Source organism: Aedes aegypti, chromosome 3 (genome assembly GCF_002204515.2).
Source record: "Aedes aegypti strain LVP_AGWG chromosome 3, AaegL5.0 Primary Assembly, whole genome shotgun sequence".
In the NCBI taxonomy this organism is placed as follows: domain Eukaryota; kingdom Metazoa; phylum Arthropoda; class Insecta; order Diptera; family Culicidae; genus Aedes; species Aedes aegypti.
The window spans coordinates 256,805,897-256,829,696 of NC_035109.1; the positions used below are offsets into that span (position 1 = coordinate 256,805,897).

Genomic DNA, 23,800 nt, shown 5'->3' on the forward strand with positions numbered 1-23,800 from the left:
AATTGAACCCAATCACCTCCAACATGGCTTTACTTTGTAGTCGCGGACTCTAACCACTCGGTTAGGGAAGGCCCAAGGTAGCTAGTTGGGCCATAACAATATTTTATGAATAATAATGATACGAAAATTGCTCCGTAATTTACAGCGCTTGAGCCTTTGAAAAAATCAATCAATCAATTGTGAAATACTTTGGCGATATATAAGTGCAATGTTGCATTGAATACATTCGAACATGCTTAACGGAATGCCTGCCTAAAACAATACCTAATTAATCTATTGGAAATTAGTGTTTTCAATGGTTACACTTCCAAAAGGACGTAACTCCAAATTTTGTCTATCCTCTCATTCAAAACTACTCTCAGTAGTTACAAATAACTATATAAACTAACTTTGATTCAAATTTTAATGTTATATCTATTCTGATAATCACGGCCAATAAAAACTCGTTTAAATATCTCAGATTTTCTTAGAATTAGTGGACTTACACATTCAAAAGGGCGTAACTTCAAAACGGGCCCTACGATTTTTTCAACATTTTGCCCAGACATGCAGCTTGGCTATAGAAATCTACTGATGAGCACAGATTTGATGGAGATTTTTTTCTGATAATAACGGTCAGGGGAGCGTCGTGGGTGTACAATATTAAGAAGGTGTTATATTCAGAAAATCGACAGCTAACTGCCAAAGTCATTCCTATCCATCTCGAACATATTTGTGAAAAAATATGTATGTTTCTGATCTTCTTATTTTAAGCTTTCTGCTAGTGCACAAAGCCAAAATAAAAAGTACACTGTTGTGGGATGCTTTCTTCGCGAGATTTGTGCCTTTGAAGTTATAGTGTAATCTTAGAAGTTGATTCCTAACTGTTTCACCTTAAACACGGCATACTGTTACGGAGGCGCATCATCACCTACTATTGGATGGGTTATGTTCATAGGGGTGCCAGATGTGTTAGCAATCCCTTGGATTTTGTAATATTCAGATGAACACTAGTTATTTTACAGAAAACTTACCACTATAATGAATGTTTTTTACAGGAAAGCAAAGATGAATAGCACTACGTAACAAAATTGTCATTTTTACCTGTCTCAAGGATCTTTATGGGGTTGATGTATCTGATGTCGTTATCAGAAATGTTCCAGCACGTCACAATTTTTAGCTACAGGTCGCCAAAGTTGTATAAAACTCTGTTTTCTATGATGTTTATATAAAAGTTAAAGCATGATTAAAAAATCCTTTTTTGTGAAGCATGCACAATATGGCTTAAACTTTCATTAAAGACTAAATTATGTTGAAATTGCGCGATTAAATTTAGATAAAATCAATTTTTTTATCATGCTTCATGCGATTTTTTATCAGTCTTCATGCAAAATTCTTCGTTTCTCTTATATGGCAAAATACAATACTCTTCTGAACCAACAAAAAATAACTTTTGATCATCGAGATTACTATAAACTTTGTTGAAAAATGTTGTTATACACATGAATTTTGTGATTCTACCCTATTACCCCGAATGCCATCTCCCCGAATGTACCCAGGGTTGAGAAAAAATCTGAAATTCACTCTACAGAAGTCAAAAAAGCCAATCAAAGTCAGCTAAGCCAGTGAAACTCACGCCCATCGCTGCTGTAGGAAAAAAGCCTTGAAAATTGCAAAACACCCGTTGCTAAGGGCAACCCAAAATTACTGTAGAAAAATGTTCTATTTCCCGCTGCATTTCCCGCATTTAGAGCCTTCAATGACACTACTAATTTAGAGAAAATCATGTATCCAATATAGGCTACTGAGATTCACGATTTTAAACTACTGTAGTGAGAGAGCCACGACAGCCCAGATAGCCATAGCGGTAAACGCGCAGCTATTCAGCAAGACCATGCTGAGGGTCGTGGGTTCGAATCCTACCGGTCGAGGATCTTTTCGGGTTGGAAATTTTCTCGACTTCCCAGGGCATAGAGTATCTTCGTACCTGCCACACGATATACGCATGCAAAAAATGGTCATTGGCCTTGTAAGCTCTCAGTTAATAACTGTGGAAGTGCTCATAAGAACACTAAGCTGAGAAGCAGGCTCTGTCCCAGTGGGGACGTAACGCCAGAAAGAAGAAGAAGTGAGAGAGCCACGTGATTTTCGCGAAATTCAAGCCTACTACTATTACCATTCCCAGCACTGAATTTACCATTACCCCGAATTCCATCACCCCGAATGCGATTTCTCCGAATCCACAATTATCTTGACATGATGATATTGATGACATTTCCCCATGGTATTGAAATTCTAGGTAATGTCATTCAGGGTGATGGGTCGTGCGGGGATTTGGAATTCGGGGTTATGACCTTCCGGTTATTAGCAATCGGGATAATGGGGTAGAATCGAATTTTGTATTTTGTGGCAAATTAAGCAAATAAATGTCCATACAAGCTAACAAAGTTGCATGAAAGTTGGGTAAAATAGTTAAATATTTTCATTTTTCACAACCAATATCTCAAAAACTAGACGTGGTATGATATTTTTGAAAACGGCAATGGATTCAGCACCCTTATTTAGGTAAATAGCGGTGTTTTTGTACTTGAGACAAAAGCGTGTTCTGCAGTGTAGTCAATCGCATATTCTTTTTAGGGTACCTTGAAATAATGGATCAGGCATGAATATAATTGTTAAATTCTTTATGTGACGTGAGAACTTTTGTGGGATTCAAGGAAAATCTTCCAAAGTTACGGTATTTTCGTTGAACATTTTAATAGCACCAGCAGGAATATGGCAATAATCTTGAACGTTCTGCTTCGATAATCACTGAACTTTTGAAACCACGTCTTTTAAGTATCTGCATGATAATTCATAAGGAATTTCGATCATAATCTTGACAGGAATAAGAAAAGCACAACTTTTAGCATTCATCTAAGGGAACTCTCAGATCAAATCTCACAAAGAACTCACTGAGATCTTTCAAGAAATCCGGTGAAATGTAACAACGAATTCACAGTAGTCTTCTAAAACATCTACAAAAAAATATTTAATAGATTCTATGAGACATTTGTATAACATAAAAAAAAAAAACAAGTAAAAAAACTACGCCAACAGCATAACTTAGAATGTGTCCAAGTTAAACACAATGTTCAAAATATTACTGATATCTCACCAATTTTTAAACCGAGCATCTGCTATGGATGCTTTATGGTATTTGTCAAAATTTGTCAAGAAACTGCCTTGAAATCCGCTAAAAATATTAAAAACATTCGCTGATGTTTTTGTGAAATATCTCGCCTGGGTCCTCAAACAGCGATCCTTCAAGAATCTGCAAAGAAACCTCTGCATCTTCACAGTTATCATTTAAAGTATATTAAGTTAGTGGTATAAGATAAGGATCTGAGAGTCATCTACGATTGGTTTTACGATCCATGATATATTCACATCTAACCGGATTGTTTCTGTTTGCAAATTATGGGAAGCACTGCTATAAGAGAAAAATGTTAGCTTCAATGCCCAAGTAAAAATGGAGCAAATGTAAAAACTAAAAAAGCAGTTTTCTTCGTTAAAATCTACAAATCGAAAAAAAAAGTAATAAAAACAAACAGCTGTTTAACTTGGCAAATAAAAAGGTTGTGTGTTTTTATTTGTGTAGATTTTTCCATTGTAGTGGATAAAACTATTTTTTCAGTTCTGACACTTGGTCTATTTATACTTGGGCCTTAAGTTAAAATGTGGCCTATTCTTTATTTTTTTTTAAATAAGCTAATGAAAAACCGAATTTAGTAGGTACTTTACCATTTCATTCTACTATAGCTTGTATGCTTTGACAGATACGCGTATTTCGACCTCAACTGTAAAGCCGTCTTCAGTGTCGTATACAGTCAAATTTCGTTCGTTGCACTATCTTTAGATGGGCATCGTTTTAATTGGGCTCCCGTTAGGTGGGCAATAGCCCACTTAAAACGAAGACAAACGCCACTTTTTGACATGAAGCTCGATTTATGAATGTTGGTAGCCCTGAATTTTTGTTGTATTTCATATTTTGACAGCTTAAAACTCAGCCCGATTAGTGAAAGTCTTTCATCAGGTGGGCTACACGTTTAGTGCAACGAACGAAAGTTGACTGTACTAGACTCGATTCTAGTACACGACACTGAAGACGGCCTTACAGTTGAGGTCGAAATACGCGTATTTGTCAAAGGATACCGTTTTGATTCATATTGCGGACACTTAAGGCTTCAGTGAAGCACAACTAATCACTACACGCATACATTGAATCGGTCTGTACAAAACTTTAGCGTAATCAGGCCTTGCAAGCACTTAAATTTCAAATGTTGGGTAAAGATTCAGCTTCCACAGCTTTAATTCACTTTATTCAATAAAAATGTTCGGCCTCTTCATGATTTTTATTCCGGACACAACCACACTTTCGCTTCATATTCCGGACACTTGGATTCGAATTCCGGACAGCTCTTGAAAAACACAATCAGAAAAGCCGAATCATTAATGAAACGCACTAAGCCATTAGAAAGATGTCAAAACTAGTTGAACATATGGATTGCTATGTAAAATGTCTATAAAAATCCACTTTCAAATTGGGCCCTTTTTAACGGCGCATTTTGCAACATTTCGAGTGAAATCTTTCCCATACAAAGTAGAGTGTCCGGGATTCGAATCAAAACGGTACAAGCTCTAGTGGCATTAAATGGTATTGTACAAAATTCGGTTTTTCATTTACTTATAGGTATTTCACTAAACAGCTCAAAGATTTATTATCAATATTAAAATAAAACTTCCCATAAAATCTGGGAATCCCGGCAAATGGATATTTGTTTCCCGAGATTGAGACCCCAATGTTACAAGAACTCCGAATAACCCTACGATAAATGCTATTTTCGTAGGGTTATTCGGAGTTCTTGTAACATGATCTGACAATCGTATCCTTCCAGTCTGGTCACCTTCGGTTTTAGTTGGTACAAAAGGCGTACAATTTGACTACAATAAAACGATATGACGGATATTTATTCTTGAGTACATTTTCCAAGTCTCAACATCTTAAAATCCACCGCACATAAGATCTACATTCCAAACTGCTACAACTAAAAATTAAAAAAGTTAAAAACCACCTACGGACATCATCATCTACCTTATCGTTTTTCTTTGTTTCAAACACAATTTCAAACTTAGTCAACTTTCCTAATGCAGAATAAACTGGCCAGCCTAGTTTTCTTACTTTTACGTTTTTTGTTCTTTCTGCCACACTCCCTGCAGGAATCAAGACTGTTTTGTATCAGTAGCTCCGTGATTTCTCCCGAGTTGTCCTGCGGTGATTGATTGTATACCACAGCTGTAGGGCACAGTCGAGGATAGTCCGGTGAACTACTCTGGTGTGTTGCCAAATCTGGGCTCAACAACTCTTCATTCGCAGTTCCATTTAGCTGTGGTTGTGAATCTGCAACGTAGGTCAAAGCCCGTTTTGCTCTGAAAGGAGATGATGTACCGGAAGTTGTTGCGAAGTTCGAAGCAAGCACGCGATCAGTGCTCTCGTCACTAAAGATGAAAGAGTTGCTAAATGCAGTACACACATCGGGACTGGTTTGAGTGCCGATCGATGCGAACACTCGATTCAGAGAATTTTGGCTGCTATATCGGAAATAGTTGGCCAAAACTAGCTTCCTGTCTAGCTCTTTCTCCGACTCTCTTTCACGTTGGCGTTCCTTTTCGCGCATCGAGTGTTCTATACGCATGGCCTCGATCTTCCGCTTCAAGACTTCTATCTTCGCGATGTCATCTTTCCGTAGCATCTCGCTAAACTCCAAATGTCGTTGTAAGTTGGTTACTTCGTCAGCTGTTTCCTTTAACATTGCCCGCAGGGTATTGGCATCGTGTTCTAAGGGAATTTCCTCTTCCTAAAAAGACGTATAGATTGAAGAATACATGAATTTTTCAATTTTACACTTTCAAACAAACCTGTTTCTGATTGTTTTCTACTGTAGTTTCTGGCATGGATTTATGGCGAATCAGTGGGTGACGGGTGTGTTGATTCAGTGTCTCATCTATGTATTGCTTCACCTTACTTTTTACGTGTCCATACTTCTGTGATTTGGAAGTTCCACCGACTTTTGTGAGTGATCGTTCGTTGCTCAGGAGATTATCTTCAGATTTAGCTCGTTTTTGGACAATTGAAGAACATGAATTATTTTTTGATGTGTTGACGGCGTTTCTCAAATTAGAACTGTGGGCGGCATTCGACCGTTTATTGGACAAAGGACGATACTTGATGAACAGGTTGCTGGAATTACTCGAATTGCTAACGTATTCATTTTCAGTCGACAAGCTGTAATTTCCACTAGACGAATTCGATGTTTGAGATGTGGTAACGGGTGACCGGGAACCTGTGAGAGTAGGAGTAAAGTCAAAATAGAAAAGTATAACACGACAATAAGATACGATACGGTAGTGCTAGCAATTAATCTGATCAATTTAGTTTTACCATTAAATGAATTTGTAAAATTCATTGTTGTCGGATTCAAGGTTCTGTTGTAAGAATATACATTATTCTACGTTGTACAAAGCCCACAAGAAACTTATGATGAAAATACAGTTTAAACTCACCTGAAGCAGAAATGATGTTCACCGGTTCCAGAATACGAGGAGGACTTATCGGAATATCGTCATCCAAGTCATCAAACTCCAGTAACAAACTCGCCGGGAATGTTTCATCATTCAGTTTTTGGAAGGAATTTTCAGGCATCATGACTATTGCTTGCTGTTACCACCATTGTCTATCGAGAATAAACGCAAAACAACGTCCGCAAACAATCGTGCAATCAAAAGCGACTGAAAAGATTAGCAGGTAGAGGAATATATCTAGACAAATTTTAGAACTGAATACAAACATTAACTGTCTTTTATGGTATAGATACGTGGAAAGAGAGCTGGGAATAAAATGCACCATTTGTGCAAAAAGCTTTTCTCCAATATTCCACTGACAATAGATATCCGATTCTGATATTTGGCAACTCAATTTCACATGAGACATTGTATGGAATACTTTTATTCTTCCAGGCGTTAAGGTTCAGCGCTTATATTTCCAATGGATCATTAAAATAACCAAAACGGCCGTTATGGAAAGCATGATAGCGCCACCGTAGCCTTGTGTGTTTGACAGAACAGCAATGCTGGCACAATGTTAAATCCCATATGCAGTGGCGCCTTTGTTTTGATGCGGTGAGCACTGACAAAAACTACCTTCAGTGATCTACTGTCTTGTTCAGACTACGGAGTTGTATCATAATACAAGCAACGTGATACAACTGTATCACGAAACCCGTTCACACTGGATATTATGGTGATATTGTTTGACAGTTGGTATAATGATTTTATTTCTTTTTATTCTTACCAAATTTAATTGTTTTTTATATCTTTGCCACAATCTTGATCGGGAACCTCTAGGAAGTTTTTTTCTGAAATACTCGACTTCCAGATGTCAATCGGAAAAGTTCGTACTGGTGGTTCCATCAGGAAGTTGCTCCGGAAGTTCTTCCGTGTAGTTTCTCCAGCAGTTCCTTTTGGCAGTGTATCCATGAGATTCCCCCAAAAGCTTTTAAAGGAAATTCCTCCAGGAAGTTGCTGCATGAAGTTCCTTCGGATAGTTCTTTCGGTATGTTCCTTCGGAATTGTGACTTCCTTTGTAATTTCGTTCGGAGTTCTCTGTGGATTTTTTTTTTCAGAGTTTACTTTAGAAATTCGTTTAGAATTCCCTGTGGAGTGAATATTAGAATTTCATTTAGAGTTCCATTTGGCATATCCTTTGGAACTTTCTTCAGAATTTTCTCAAGTTTTCTTTGAAGTTTCCTTCGGAACTTCAATTTTCTTTGAAATTTCCTTCGGAACATACATTGGAATTTCCTTCAGAATTTTTATTGAAATTTTCTTTGGAATTTCCTTTAAAATTTTCTTTAAAATATTATCGGTAGTATCCTTCAGAACTTGGAATTCCCTGTGGATTTTTTTAATTGCCTTTGAACATGCCTTATGGACTCTCTGGAGGAACTTGCGAAAGGAAATTTCGAAGTAAATACCAAAAAAAAATCAAAAAAAAAAAATGAATTTTCGAAGGAATTGCAAGAAGGGAATTCTAAAAGAAATCCGCAAAGGACATTCCAAAGGAATATCCAAAGAAAATCCGAACGGAATTCTAAACGAATATTCGAACGAAATTTCAAAGGAAATTCCAGAAGTTCAGAGGGAAATTTCAAAGGGAATTCCGAAAAGAAAACGTCGAAGGAAAATCCAAAGAAAAAATTGCAGGAAATCCCGAAAAAAAAAATCGAAAGAAAATTTCGACATAAATTCCAAAGGAAATTTCAATGGAAATTCTGAAGGAAATTCCGAATAAAATCCAAAAGGAATTCCGAAGGAAATTCTGAAGAGAATTCCAAAGGAAGTAATAATCAAAGAATATATCGAAGGAAATTTGGAAGAAATTCCGAAAAGAATTTCTAAGGAAATTCCGAAGAAAATTTCATAGGAAATTTCAAAGGAATTTTTGAAGGTAATTTTAAGAAATTCTGAAGGAAAATCCAAAAAAATCCTCAGAGCAAATTTCGAAGAAAAATCCGAATGAAATTTAAAGGGAAATCTGGAAAAAGTAAGGGAATTTCGAATAAAATTCCTAAGGAAATTCCAAACGAAATTTCAATTGAAATTTAAAAGGAAATTCCAAATAAAATTCGTAAGGAAATTTAAATGAAAATTCCGAAGAAACTCTAAAAAGAATTCCGAGAAAATTCAGAAGAGCAAATTTCGAATGAAATTTCAGAGTAAATTTGGAATGCATTCCAAAGGAATTTCGAAGGAAATTCCAAAGAAAACTCTAAAGGGATTTTCGAAGATAATTCTAAAAGAAATCCCCAAAGAAAATTCAGAAAAAAAATCGAAAAGAAATTCCAAAGAAAATTCCGAACGAAACTCCAATCGAATTTCAGTGATTTCGAAGAAAATTCTAGGGGAAATTCCGGATGAAATTCGAGGAGGAAATTTTAAAGGAACTTTCAAGGGAAATTCTAAAAGAAATTCGTAAGCAAATTACGAAAAATATTTAAATGAAATTTCTAAGAAAAATTCAATGGAAATTCTAAAGGAATTTCTGAAGAAATACCAAAAGAAAATTCTGAAGTTAATTCCAAAGGAATTTTAGAAGTAAATACCAAAACAATTCTGAAGGTAATTCCAAGAAATGCAGAAGGTAATTCCATGAAATTTCGAAGGTAATTTCAAGAAATTCTGTAGGAAATGCTAAGAGAAATCCTCAAAGGAAATTTAAAGGAACATTCCAAACGAATTTTCCAATTTAATTTAAAAGAATTTCCTGTGTTAATTTCAAAGGAAATTCCAGAGAAAATTCTTAAAGAAATTCCAGAGGAAATTTCAGAGGAATTTTAAAAAGAAATTCAGAGGGTAGTTTCAAAGGAAATTGCAAAAGGAATTCCAATGGAAATTTTGATAAAAATTAAAGGAATTCGGAAGAACATTTGTATGGAAATTTTCAATGAAAATTCTAACGGAAAATCAGAAGAAAATCCATGAGGAATTTCGAAGGAACTCCAAAGGAAGTTCCGAAGTAACCAACAAAGCTAATTTCAAAGAAAATTCCAAAGGAAATTTGGAAGGATTTTCGGAAGGAATTTCAAAGGAATTCCGAAGAAAATTCTTTGGCTAATCCAAAAGGAATTCCAAAGGAATTTTTGAAGGTAATTCCAAGAAATTCGGATGGAAAATCCAAAAGAAATCCTAAATGGAAATTTCAAAGAAAAATCCGAAGGAAAATCAAAAGAAAGTTCCGGACGGAATTTCAAAAGAATTTCCGAACAAAATTTCAAAGGAAATTCCTATATTAATTTCAAAGGAAATTTCGAAAGAAATTCAAAACTCCAAAATTAAATTTAAATTGGTTTTGAAAAATATATAACAAAAAATATAATCTTATCAAAAAAAAAAAAAAAAAATCACAAAATCTATCACGTGAAGAGAGACAAAATTTGCTTAAAATACTTCTTAATTGTAGTCATTGACAAATGAAAATCAAACACACTGTAACACTTATCAAAAATACGACACATACTAGTTAATGGTGCATGGTAGCAATAGTTAGTTCTCGAGAACGGTAAACGTATGAAAGCCATAAAATGGTTTTAGCTCTGTTCCGATATTTTTCATCCATAATCTGGATCAAAAGCTTGCATTAGTATTATAAATAAGGTTTCCCATACAATTTGAAATGGCATTTTTCGTATTGCTGGATAAAACCGGTGCTTTTGCCCAATAGGCTAAAAGTATTGAGTGTGGTAGAGACGAATGCCCCTTCTGGGTAAAGTCTCTCTAAACAAAAAAAAAAAAAAAAAAAAAAATTGAGTGCCGAAGAATAGGGTGTTAAGGACATGACATCGTTGTTTTAAGGCATTTCTCATCAAGTTCGACAAGTTACAGAAATATCGATGGTTGATATACCAATCATCTGAAATGCTTGATTTGTGCGGAGGATTGCGAGCTGCTACATGTGATAGGGATAGTCTTTTAATATAAAGTATTGTAGACTCTAGATATTGAAAACGTTTCAAAACCTTTTTGTTCAAATTTCATGGGCTCAATACATTTATCTACACAATTATGAAAGATATACATTATTAAAAAAATGTGAGTAACTTTATCTTCTAAGTATTTTTAATTGAGATTATAATACAGATCAAAAGATTGGAAAATTTTATGTAGGGTTCGATTTTCCATGATTCTTATGACAAAAGTCTCTTTTTGAAAATAAGTGGGTTGTTTACGGATAAGCTATTATACTTTTTCTAAGATACTAAATTCATTCGATTTATGCTGTAGTTGTGTTTGATCCTTCGACCTTGACGCTTGCTCCTGCGGGGGCCGGCGATGAGGGCAGGATCAAACATGTCGCGCATCGGTCAAGTAAAGTGAAAAAGTGCCGCGTTCGATAAGTTCTTTTTGATCTTTCGACGTTGACGCTTGCTCCTTGGCAGTGCGTCAAGAAAGCCCGAGCAGTCGTCAGTTTTTTTCCCTCTCGGGTCGCGCGCCTATTTTCTCTGTGTGTTTTTATAAAGCCGAGCAAACGAGTGAAGCTGAAAGTGGATTGTTGCTGCTCAAGGATGACGGATCAATTGGTGAGCTCGTTTCATGCTACTATATCTAATCTATAAAATATGTATGATTGCACCTTTAATCGTTACAACGGTGAGACGTAAATATGATTTTTCAACAAACTATGAAAGGTTCGTCACTGTGAGTGTCGACATAAACTCTGATTCATAAATTATTTACGTCCAATTTTTTTTTTCTCAAAACACCTTTTTCCTTTTACCTTTATTTTTGTAATTAAAAAAAACTTTGAATGGTTCGACACTACGAGTGTAGACTTGCGAAAGGTTCACTTTATTCAAAAAACTTTGATAGGTTCGTCACCTCAAGTGTCGACATAATTTTTGTCTACATAGATATTGTTCACACCAAATGAAAATATTATATTTACATATAAGCATATTTATAGCTCACAAATAATTATTTATCATGGTCTAATCGCTTATCAAAGTGAATCCTGTGACCCAACGATCCTCCCCATTAACAAACATCCCTCCCAGTAACCTTTGTGGAGATGCAGAGGCAAACACGGTCTCCAAATAGCAAAGGTTACACACTAACATTTCTTCCCCCAATCCCACCTGACTGCAAGGACGTGGCCGGCGCCGTTATTGACCATATATAAATAGAGGCACTGAATTATGCACACTGAAGAAGATTATGGCCAATCCCAGCCGATCTTCTAGTTGATTCTTTGTGCATTTTCACTGACCTCGGTCAATCACGGAATAGCAACCATTGATATGTGTAAGCTAAGTTACTAAATTCATTCGATTTATGCCGTAATATATTTCAATATATGTTTAGTTTGTTCCATGAAATCTATTTTGTCAGTCACTAAATATTGCACAGTACAGCATTGTACACCTGGCCACGTCCTTACAATCGCTGAAAGAAGGAAGGAATGTTAGTTCAACGTCTACTTTAGACGACACAGAGAACCCAAACTATCTTCATATACGTCACGGGAAGGTTTCGTGTCCATGGCTTAGTGTTTTGACCTTTTGTCCATAAACCATTGGTACTCGTGCTCGTAGGTACTCGCAGAAAACTGAGAAGCAGACACTAACCGGACGTTATGTTATTTGACAAGAGCTCCTATTTTTCGTAAAACAGTTTGATACGGTTATTCACAAACCGAACATGAAACATCAGACTATAGTACCACCTTTCCTACAATCGGGAAACTACTTAGGGAATTTTTGCTTAAGCTTTATCTTCCCATTTTATCATACCAATGCAAAACGTGGGGTATACGATGACGCATGCCGCATAAGCGCACGAAATTCAACCAAACCTGTTTATCAACAAGACGAACTCGCAATCGATGAGATCAAGTCAGTCGGTGCTTTACTTCCCGGATCGACACACGTTAGACGTAGGAAATGAAGAGCCTAGTTGCGTTGTTAGCTCTTCTGCTTTTTTTCGTCACCCAGTCTCGCAGTCAGGTATGTGTATGAATCACTAATGAGAACGATCTGTACTGTTCGGAAATTTCTCCGGAGTTATATTTGATTGTAGACATTACAAAGATATCTTTTTTATATCTAGATATGCACGTGTGTGAAAAAGAATCAGTGCAAGGCGCCCGATAGTCTGGATGTTACAGTGTTCCCACAGAAGTCAGTACAGCCGGTCGGATTGGATCCGATTGCTATCGATTTGAGGTGAGATCGCATACATCGTCGAATACATAAACAACTGAAATAAATTAATGGGATTTCCCCAACAGAGTGTCAACGAATGATGGGTGTGATTTACTGGAGACATGTTGCGAAGAGAAAGATATCATTGCTAGTGACCAAAAAAGTGATGTTACATTCGGTAGATGTGGCGTTCGGCATCCGAATGGGATTGGATACAGATTGACAGGCGAAAAGAGTGGATCAGCTCAATACGGTAAGATTGGAGAAACGCATAAACAATAAATATAAATAGTCAAAAAGGATGTCGCCAAACGTGGTCAGTATTTCCGAATTTGGTGGAATCAGGAGATTTTGAGGTTTATTATGAGAATCCAGGTTTTCTTTCAAGGAAACTGCCAAGTTTTGTCGAAAACTTTTAAAGATCGCAAACTTCTTCTTAAACATTTGGAGAAAAGAAGCACCAATTTATCTCTAATGCCGATAAAACTGAACTTTTGTTCAAGGTGGGCTTAAAAGGTTTTGTTAGAATACAACGTGACATATTTATTAAAGCTGCATTTCAGCTTCTCAATGTACTGAACATCAAACAAAGCATATTATTCAAGCTGGTTTGCGTAAAGTGACTTGCAATATGTTTATTTTTATCAAAGATACTTTTATTTAGATTCATGAAGTTCTTCAAAGCATCACGCGAAGAAGGAGAACCAACAACATGTTTAAGCAAGTAAAACAATACAATGAAAGATAATATATAAGCTTTTCTCTAGAGGTAAGACACAGGATAGTTAGAACCTCCCTGCTCTAATGAGTTAACATATAAAACAAATATCTAAAGAAGCTTGACTTTTGATTTTCTAGAATTCTGCCAGAAAGCTTAAAAACATTCTGCCCTCGTACCACACAAAAATTCAAACCAAGAATATGGATTCTGTTTATTTTGGTAAAATTATTCCTAATTTTTTTTAAGGAAGATCAGTACAAATTTGTATATGTATATCTTAATAAATATTCTCCCTCTTTCCAGTTATTGTGCTACATGTTTCTCTACAGATTTCTTTATCGCTATGCTGATTTCGGAAGCATAAATTTTCTGCGGGTTTTAAACAAATTTCCTTTGATGATTCGAAGGCAAGAGACATTTCAAAAACTTATTTTATTTAATCAATTTTCCAATCCTTGATCCGGATTTGAAAGAGTTTTTGACGCAATTTGAGAAGTATTTTTTAAGAACTTCGTGGAAGAATTTTATATAGAATTAATGGAAAACTATTTGAAGAAATTCAAAGAAGAATTTTTAAAAGAACTTTCAGCGAAATATCTTAGTATTAAAATTGACTGAAACAATGATTTTTGGGTGGATTTTGAAGGAAAACTGAACTTTTGAAAGGTAAATCCGGAAATTTTTCCATCATCAATTTGCTAATAAAAAGTAAACATGGAAGGAACGGATATCGAATATCGAAAAGTTGTTTAGTTTTTTTTTCTACAAATCTGTTGAAAAATAATCAGAAAAATTATAAAAAAATATGTTTTTTTGGAAAAATATAGTTTATGCATGCAAAAATACTTAAGAAATTGAATCAAATACAAAGAGAGAATTAATTGCTTGAATAAAACACCAGGTTAAATTTCAAAAGATCTAGATCATGCTGAAATTCTTTGAAAGTTATGCCTTATGTTAAGACAATAATTTCCGTTATGTAGTGTCTAAGAAATTCCTTTAGTAATTTTGTCTATTTTTTTCAATTATTATTTTTCGGACATTATATGAGTTGAAGGTAATGTAAGGAAACGGATTTCTTTAGTAAATTCTTATAAGAGAAAACATCAACACCGGACACCTCGAGCTGGGTTTCCTCAAAAAGCATGAGAAATCAGAATGCAGTGAATATGCTGCTTCATGTTGAAACAACATTATTTGGATAATTTTAAAAAAAAAACAAATTTTAGGAATCAAACTTCCAGGATATTGGCGCGTTTATGTACCACGTATTTTTTGCAACAGAGATATCGAAAAATTGCGCTTATCGCATACAACAAAAAACTAGTTCTAACAGTAGTCAATCGATCGCCAGCCGGACGGTTAAGCTTTCGGTTGTGAATCGCGCTTCACCGAAGTCAGCACCGCCACGCCGATGCTGTGTAAGACAAGCGAGGCTTTCTCACTATAGTTGTACAACATAAGATAACGTAAAACTGCAGAGATTTTCGTAAATCACATTGATGCAGAAAATTTTGCTACATGTTAAATTGTTTTTAACAAAAATTTAAGGGGGAGGTGGCTGGATTATTCTAGAGGGGATCAGGCCTCTTACCCCCACCATGTTCCTACGCCAATGCTGAATCGTACGCTGCATTGAAATCAAAAATAGATGGTGAGTCTGTAAGTTGTATTTTCGGAGCTTATCAAGGATTTCTTGCAAGGTAAACATTTGATTCATCGGTAATCGGCCCTTCCAAAAACCAGCTTGGTATTCGCGCACGAAGGACTCCTCCAACGGCCTTAATTTGATGAACAGAATACGCAACATTATTTTGTTTACCAAAGTGAGAAGCGGTATTCTTAGGTCCGGCTTTTAACAACATTCTTCTCATCTGTCACACTCTGGCACTTAAACCAACTATTTTTGGGGTCGTCTCTGAACATTACCTATTCGCAACGTGAATAGACTCCCATAGATAGTTGAGCTTGTCGTCTACGTTGGTTCCCCTTATCCACTCATCAAGCTTCCGGCGGTATTCATGAATATAACCTAAAGAATGCAAAAATAGCATGGAAGTATGGATTTTAAATCATGTTTAAAATTTTAGCTAATCTAAACTTCATTACAATTGTTAGGTACCGCAATTGTTATCGCTCTATGTCTTATTACAATTATACAAGTTATATGTTTATTTATTTATTTATTTATTTCGTCAAGCATAGGTAGACTACATACAATAATAACAATACTTTCTTACATGCTATGGATTACTTCTATTGTTCTTTAGTTGTGTTTTAAGCTGCTCTTTGGACATAGTAATGCCAATGAATTCGCAATGTACATTATACTGACGCATCATACGGTTTATTGGTCCGTTTTGAGCATAATGCGTTCTGCATGATTTTTCTGAAAATAATTTTCTTGTTCTTAAATGCCGAGAGATACAAATTCAAAAAAAAATAATTCTATTTCCATTAAATTGACAGGTGAATTTCCATGGACACTGATGCTGCTGAAAAATTCGGATTTGCTAGGTATCAGCAAAGAAGTTTATTTATGCGCTGCTTCACTGATAGCACCTGACATGGCATTGACCACTGCTCACTGTGTGAATAATTCTGATCAGTACTTTGTTCGGGCTGGTGAATGGGATACCAGTAGTGTTAGAGAATTATTTGCGACACAGGTAAGTTAATGAGAACCGTAAAAAAGTTACAAAAATTTATAAGAAATTTCTTTTTTAGACTCAAAAAGTGGCTCAGGTTTTAGTGCACGAAGACTACAATATCTATCACCATAATAATATTGCACTCTTGAAATTGGAAAAACCGTTTGAACCCGATTATAATGTGCAGATCGTTTGTCTACCCCCTCAAATAAGCTTTGATGGGGCCGAATGCTTTACCGGTGCATGGGGTAAAGACAAATTTGATCAAGGAGTACAACAAAACATCCTTCGCAGCATAGAGGTGCCCGTTGTACCCCACAATAAATGCCAAGCGGCGTTTAGAAATACGCGCCTTGGACCGTCGTTTATCTTGGATCCCAGCTATATGTGCGCTGGAGGAGAAGAAAATGTCGACGCTTGCACGGGAGATGGCGGAGCGCCACTTGTTTGCCCTGCTGACAGTAATCGGTACTATCAAGTGGGAATCGTTGCTTGGGGAATCGGGTGCGGCCAGAGGGGTGTGCCAGGTGCATACACAGATGTAACTAAATTTATGCCTTGGATTCGGATGCGGATGTTTGAGCTGGGATCAAGCCTCGAATATTCTACTTTTTAAGTTAGTAGTATTTTGAAATCTATTTGAATCAACATCAATTTTGTGAAACACCAGGGAGGCGATCAGTTTTGGGTACATTGCGCTTAAATTCAACTTTTTTGAAACTAAATTATGCTATTTTCTAGAATGATTAGAGCATCACTAAATCTAACAGTGTGTAAAAGTCATATAATTGTTTATGACAAACAGAAGTACAGTAACTGTCCAAAGTTGATCGTCCATTTAAATGATCCTCCTTTCAACATCATTTAACAGTGATTTGTAAACATTTATTGGTACCCTTATTTATTTATAAAACAATCACAAATTTCTGTTGAAATGACGACCTCAAGATGACTATCATAAAGCTTACTGCTTCCAAAATATGTGTTATCGAGCGTTTAATGCATTGTCAGTAAAACATTACACAAATTTAGTGATTTGAAAGTCCGAGATTATAAAATATGTTAGAAATACTCAAATAAATCCACTAGGCCTCAGAATTCAATTTACATCTACATATTTTTTTAATAATTGCTCAATGATTATCACAAATCCCTCTACTTCTTTAAGGTTGCAGATCCATTCACTCCTGTTGTTCCGACTTTCCCGTTCAATATCCTGAGTTTTTTTTATACACAAACACGTCGGAACATTTCATGAACATAACTTTGGAAGAATGTTCAACATCTCAAGCCATTTCGTGACTTACAAACACAATCCCATTTTATATAAACAGATTTTATAGATTATAGATATTCGCATTCGTATATCGCGTGGCACTCTTAAGGATATTTCCAGTACGAGCAGATCCAGAACCATTTGGGAATCGAACCCATACACCTTCATTATAATCGATACAAGCTTAAATTTCATCACAATGATAATGTCTTCATCTTGCTGGTTTCCCGATTCTACAGGGGCAAAGCCTGCTTCTTAGCTGTTAGACCTAAGAAAAAATCGAGCAAATGTCAAATAAAAAAAAAATTAGGATTTGTCGAGTTCAATAGAAAAAAAACTGTTTCTGTTTTGGGATATACTCCATTTTAACTTAGGCCTTAACTGTGAGCTTTCCTTACCAATCGACCATTTTAGCATTTGAATATCGACTCTATGACATAGCACTTAATTCCATTACCCAGACTGCCATTATCCCGAATACTTTTTTCCAGAATGACATTATTCCGAATGATCCATTACATTTATTTTGATTATTAACTAGGAGTTACATCAATTATTTTAATAAAACCTCGTTAATGATGTTACTCCAATATATTGGGTCCATGGCTGTGTCTCTCCAACTTCGATTTTGTCCCACGCTCTCCAGATCCTCACCTCGCTTGCTGTTCTCCACGCCTTCTTGTACCATCCAAGTTGTATGCGAACTATCTTTGCAGAGGTGTTGTCCGGTAGTTTTGCAACATACCATGCCCAACGCACCCTTTTGGCTTTCGCCACCTTCTAGATACAAGGTTTGCCGTAGAGCCTGGCGAGCTCGTGGATCATTCTCCGCTGCCACACACCGCTCTCCGGCACACTGCCAAAATGCTCCTAAGCACCTGTCATTCGAACACTCCAAGTTCTTGTAAACCATCTTCCAGCGTGGTCCATGCTTCATGTCCATAGAAGACCACCAGACTTACCAGCATTTTTTACATGGTATAGCCCTAGGCGGGCCCTGTCGATTCCGCCTAACAGCATGTACTTCGTTTTTACAAATCAGTCACTGTTACGAATGTTCTGCCGACAATATCCGTATCAGTCTTGTGAGCTTCCCGAGAAACATGTACTCATCCATAATTTTCCATAGCTATATGCGGTCGATACTGTCGTATGTACTTTAAAATTGATGAACAGTGTGTGACAGTGAATGCACATTGTTAAGGACGTTAGCTTCAAACCCTCTTATGATAATTGATAACTTAAAGCCTATTAGCAGAACTCCTAGAATGTAACATCAGATCGCACAACAAACGATCTAGTAGGCATTGCAAATCATCGAAGTCGCACTCTTCTAGTAACGTCAAAGCAGAATGTTTTGCCTTTAGCGGTGCTCCCGTTTGCTTGATACAATTCCAAACTCCACAGGTGATGCGTTACGACTTGATATTCATGGTTTTTCCGCAGGATTTGCCGTACAGTTAAGATTTGGTCCCACCGGCTGGTTGGATGACGTGATCCTGTTTATTGATTTCAAGACGGAGCTGTGGAAGATAATGTTTGAACATGGTTTTGCAGCGAAACTATTTACCCGATAGTGCTACGCTGGTGACAACCAAGGGGTGGGACAGCCTACTGATCTTGTGGTAGATCATGAGTTGCTTTTGAGCAACTCTCAGCAATTCGACTCGCTAGTCGTCATAGCAACCGTAAAAGTTAGGTTGTTTTATCGCAGTGAAAAATTTTCGTTTCGTATCGTTTGCAGCCAGCAACCTTCATCAGAGGTTTATTGCTGATATGTATGTGAAATTTAACGATTTCTTTCATTATTATTTCAATATTATGTTAACGAAATTAACAATAATTCTGCTGCAGTGTCATGACAAATTTTCCACCGGTTTACTAATTGAGGGGGTGAGCTCAAGTGTTGGAAAGTGTAGCATCTCATTTATTACTGAACTGTATTGTGGTTATACATTCGAACATCACACTATTCAATATATGAATTCGATTGAAGTTACACAATTATATCATTCACAGCTTGATAAATCTAGTCGCTCACATGCAGTAAATGTCACCATCATCATCCTTTAAGTTGCACCTCACACATTGTTGAACCTTTTAACAATGTGAACTTCCATTTCCGTAACGATTATCTATATGATCTGCGCTTGTCAAATTCTACTTAGAAAAAAAAATTAACTCCACCCGAAATTTGCTGATTTCTGAACAAATGTGAGTAACTCTGAGTTTGCTCGATGCACATAGCCTGCTCAGAGCAAAGCTGTCCTCCCCCTAGGTGAGAACCTCGTTTGCAGATCAGTGACAGTTTGCAGTCAGTAGGCCTAACCTGAGAGCGACTCGCGAAGAGGAAAAATATCAACGTCATATGCAGCCCAGATTCCCCTCTCACGAAACGTCAAATGCAGCCCACCGTTTTTATGGCTGAAAAAGTGAAAAGTATTGTGTTCAAAGTAAATCTATATAAATAAAAATGGAATGGTGTTTGTATGTCACGAAATGGCTTCCGAACGGGTCAACGGATTTGAATGATTATTTTTCCGTTTTGTTCGTCAAGTGTTCCGACGTGTTTGTGTGTATAAAAACCCCAGGATTCTCATCGGGAAAGTCCAAAAAACGAGCGTGATCGGAACTGTCATTTTGTATGGGACGATATTTAGCGTTTTTCAACAGCCTACTTGATTTCAAGACGAAGTTTGCCGGGACCACTAGTTGTTATTAAAAACCTCAGTCAGCGGAGAGTTTTTTCCAAAGTTGCTGATACATCTAAGCAGAAGATTAATTATTTCTAATGTCTGCTACGTTTGCTGGCATGAAATTACACTCAAACGGCTATTTATGATTCGATGTGATGCAAACTCAATCATTTTTTGCTGAGAGATTCATGTGAAGGTTTAAACGGCTTGTGCAAAATTGTTATAAACACAAAGTGGAATAAGAAAAAAAACTCAGCAATCACAGAAAAAGAAGACCGTCTTCGCGAGTCTCGTCTCAGGGCCTAACCATTAATTCTACCTAAATGAAGTACATGGTTGCAGGTATAGATAGAGGTAGGCTTGAAGGTGTAGATGTTTGATTGGGATGTGTTTGAAGATGTTAAAGAATTTGTTTACCTTGGACCACTTGTTACATGTGACAACATCGTTTCCCGCGAAATAAAAATACGTGTTGCGGCCGTGAATAAGGCCTTTTACGGTTTACTTAACCAGCTTAGTTCCTGCAACGTGCAAAAGGAAAAACAAATATCGCCCTTCATAAAACCTTGATTCTTCCGGTGGCTCCCTATGGGCACGAAGCGTGGGCATTGAAAGAGGCAGACCGGAAAACCTTCGGTGTTTTCGAGCGTTATGTCCGGCGAACAATACTCGGTGGGAAACTTGGAAATGGTGTGTAGCGCAAACGCATGAATCACGAGTTGTATCAATAGTACAAAGATGCGAATAATATTAAACGTGTGTGATTGCGCAAGGGATAAATCTTTCTTCCTACGTTGTGTTTAATTAATAAAGAAAGGTGATAAAATTAACCGTCCTGTCATGGCGGATATATAGAAACTTCTATGCTTTATTGATACATACATCGATGGATCTAACTCTAAGGACATCTACATTTGACATGCGCTACTACAATAATAGGGCAGTGCATTTGCCCAAACATACCGCCCCCCGTTTTTTATTAGCAAATCAAATTAACGATAACGAAGTACATGACATTGTAAAACACATTTTAACGATACAAGATCCGACAATAACACTCGCCATTGAATAGAAGCATGGTTCCTGGCTAAGACTGTCCAAGTCCTCGAGGAGTCAGGAACGCCGCATGCTTTGCCAGATGGCTACCGTCGTGGCCGCACCATCGTAGCTGGAAGTGATGTGGATATCCTGAACACTGAGCCCATTGCTGCTGTATTGAATAGCCAGCTTGATGCGATGATCGGTGCTATGCCGTATGAATAGGTAGGTACTGAAGATACACTCCCGTGCATAAGTTTGGGTTCACCCCCTAAAAAACATGCGAAAGTGTTCTGTCCATATCTCTGTGATTACACGTCCAATTTGAAACTCTCTAAGTCGCATTCGAAAGGCAAAGAGTTATTCATACTTCGTATGTATTTTTCCGAAAACATTCTTTGAACTTTGTATACTAAATTTTTACTTGAAGTTGTGACATTTTTCAAAAAACACACTGGAAAATCATATTTAATTTCCTCAGGATAGGGTCGACCAAAATTTTAAATCAAAGTGTCATTAGAATCATAAACTTATATTCTTTGAAGAGACGCCATGAAATTTTGGCGCAAAAATCTGGAAAGTATTCAAAATCAATGAAACAGTCAAGTCATCGTGCAAAAGTTTGGGTTCACCCCTCAGTATGGTGTATCGTGCAAAAGTTTGGGTTCACCTGAACTTACTTTAATCTGTGAAATCTCAAACCAATCATGTACGCGCCTTTTTTTTGCGATCAAAAAAGCTTTAAACTAATAAAATCGGTTGAAAAATGACAGAGATATTGACAAAAATGATGTGCGTGCGGCTCAGGTGAACCCAAACTTTTGCACGATGACTGTTTCATTGATTTTGTATACTTTCCAGATTTTTCCGCCAAAATTTCGTGGGATCTCTGCAAACAATATAAGATTACGATTCTAATGACACTTTGATTTAAAATTTTGGTCGACTCAATGCTGAGGAAATTAAATATGATTTTTCAGTGTGTTTTTTGAAAAATGTCACAACTTTAAGTAAAAAATTAGTACCGTAAAACGGGGTATCTTTGATAATGCGGGTAACTTTGATAGTGCGGGACCCACCACATACTAAACGACACATCATAATTTCTGTTAATCGGTTAAGCAAAACAAATGCAAAACTGAAGAATATTAGTATGACACTTCATGTAAGAGCTATTTTCATATGATTCAAGAGCATTTGAGGCTTTTTATACGGATATTAAAAATTTACACAATTTTAGCATTTTCAAAACGCTTACAAACAATCTGTTATACGATTACTATTTGATGTAGTTTTGAATAGTTGGCTACTTATCTTTGACAGCCTAATTATCATAGAACTTGAATACGGTCTCAAATCTCTTAGCGAAAAGTATTTTCACAAACTGGGACCATTTTTGTAATCTAAGTCAGAAATTTCCATATAACGTTAAACGCTTAGAGGTATGCAATGCCCTACAAATGTTCGTAATTCATTCAATTTTGTTCGATTCATACTCCATTATCAAAGTTACCCCAAAACAGAAAACCGACTTTCGATTATATGAAAAATTATATATCCATTCAAAATAAATCTTTTTTACAATCTATCAACTGCAATCGATAGCTAGGATGCCAGTACTTGTTTTAAAAATATAAATTATAATTCTTTGAAACAGCATGCATAAATATTCAAGTTTTCTTCGAAAAAACTATCAAAGTTACCCCGTTTTACGGTATACAAAATTAAAAAATGTTTTTGGAAAAATACATACGAGGTAAGAATAACTCTTTGCCTTTCAAATGCGGCTTATAGAATTTCAATTGGACGTTTAATCACAGAGATATGGACAGAACACTTTTGTATGTTTTTGAGGGGGTGAACCCAATCTTTTGCACGGGAGTGTAGATGCCCATCGTTGATGATGATGATCACTTGCAGAAGATGTGCGAATTGAATCCATCGATGATTGCGTTTTGTAACCACTTGATGTTCTAAAAAGGACGGTCACGGCCCCATTATGATCGCGCAAGGGATAAATCTTTCTTCCTACGTTGTGTTTAATTAATAACGAAAGGTGATAAAATTAACCGTCCTGCCATGACGGAGGTATAGAAACTTCTATGCTTTATTGATACATACATCGATGGATCTAACTCTAAGGACATCTATATTTGACATGCGCTACTACAATAATAGGGCAGTGCATTTGCCCAAACAGTGTGAAATACGGCAGCCCACTGAAGTCATTTTGTGCGAATTGAAATATAATATTCAGCAGGAAACCAGGTAGAGATTAGCGACTTCGTGAAAGACCACGAATACGCTTGCTATACGTGCTATTTCCAATCAATTAAAAATAATAAAATAAAAAAGTTGCTCCAGTTGAACGTAAATTTTTCACGGTGCAAGTGATTTTGCGTCGACGAACGCACTGACGACGATTAGTTTTGAATTTATACTATTCATTGAGTGATCAGAGTAGGTCGCTGTCGTCATCAACGCTTAAAATTGGCTGATTTGTACAGGCCGACTGCGATACATATCGGATCGCTCTATATTAGAGTGCCTGTAAACAAGAGTGGCGTCATGTTCCAGTTTTGACAGGTCTCTTACTCGATTGGAACGGGGATTTGTATGGAAATGACAGTTCGCCGCTGTTCCAG

General features: G+C 36.6%; 2 protein-coding genes and 1 long non-coding RNA gene across 4 annotated transcripts; 1 reads left to right on the plus strand and 2 right to left on the minus strand.

Annotated features, from left to right (window-relative positions):
• Positions 1 to 4,957: 4,957 nt before the first annotated feature.
• LOC5575331 lies at positions 4,958 to 6,814 on the minus strand. Its single transcript, XM_001655658.2, has 3 exons — positions 6,583 to 6,814; positions 5,938 to 6,362; positions 4,958 to 5,876 (listed from the first exon to the last, which is right to left on the minus strand). Exons 1-3 carry the CDS (start codon positions 6,722 to 6,724, stop codon positions 5,151 to 5,153), a joined length of 1,293 nt encoding a protein of 430 aa, XP_001655708.1. The 5' UTR covers positions 6,725 to 6,814; the 3' UTR covers positions 4,958 to 5,150.
• Positions 6,815 to 12,451: 5,637 nt separating this feature from the next.
• On the plus strand, positions 12,452 to 17,252 carry LOC5575332 (serine proteinase stubble). Its single transcript, XM_001655659.2, has 5 exons — positions 12,452 to 12,575; positions 12,679 to 12,794; positions 12,860 to 13,026; positions 15,964 to 16,163; positions 16,222 to 17,252. Exons 1-5 carry the CDS (start codon positions 12,513 to 12,515, stop codon positions 16,759 to 16,761), a joined length of 1,086 nt encoding a protein of 361 aa, XP_001655709.1. The 5' UTR covers positions 12,452 to 12,512; the 3' UTR covers positions 16,762 to 17,252.
• A 3,686-nt stretch (positions 17,253 to 20,938) lies between these two features.
• On the minus strand, positions 20,939 to 23,348 carry LOC110677895. Of its 2 annotated transcripts, none has more exons than XR_002501265.1 (2): positions 23,070 to 23,348; positions 20,939 to 21,387 (listed from the first exon to the last, which is right to left on the minus strand). It is a non-coding gene; the product is annotated as an uncharacterized LOC110677895 (long non-coding RNA). The 2 variants fall into 2 exon arrangements; XR_002501266.1 differs by having other exon boundaries at positions 22,993 to 23,348.
• Positions 23,349 to 23,800: the final 452 nt, after the last annotated feature.

What these genes read in the sequence shown, in the direction of transcription:
- LOC5575331 (XM_001655658.2), bottom strand. Translation starts at nt 6,724, where the DNA reads ATGATGCCTGAAAATTCCTTCCAAAAACTGAATGATGAAACATTCCCG. An exon ending in GAACATCATTTCTGCTTCAG is followed by an intron (nt 6,363 to 6,582) that starts GTGAGTTTAAAC and finishes CTACTCTCACAG; the next exon opens with GTTCCCGGTCACCCGTTACC. An exon ending in TAGAAAACAATCAGAAACAG is followed by an intron (nt 5,877 to 5,937) that starts GTTTGTTTGAAA and finishes ACGTCTTTTTAG; the next exon opens with GAAGAGGAAATTCCCTTAGA.
- LOC5575332 (XM_001655659.2), top strand. Translation starts at nt 12,513, where the DNA reads ATGAAGAGCCTAGTTGCGTTGTTAGCTCTTCTGCTTTTTTTCGTCACC. An exon ending in TCACCCAGTCTCGCAGTCAG is followed by an intron (nt 12,576 to 12,678) that starts GTATGTGTATGA and finishes TTTTATATCTAG; the next exon opens with ATATGCACGTGTGTGAAAAA. An exon ending in GAGTGGATCAGCTCAATACG is followed by an intron (nt 13,027 to 15,963) that starts GTAAGATTGGAG and finishes TTAAATTGACAG; the next exon opens with GTGAATTTCCATGGACACTG.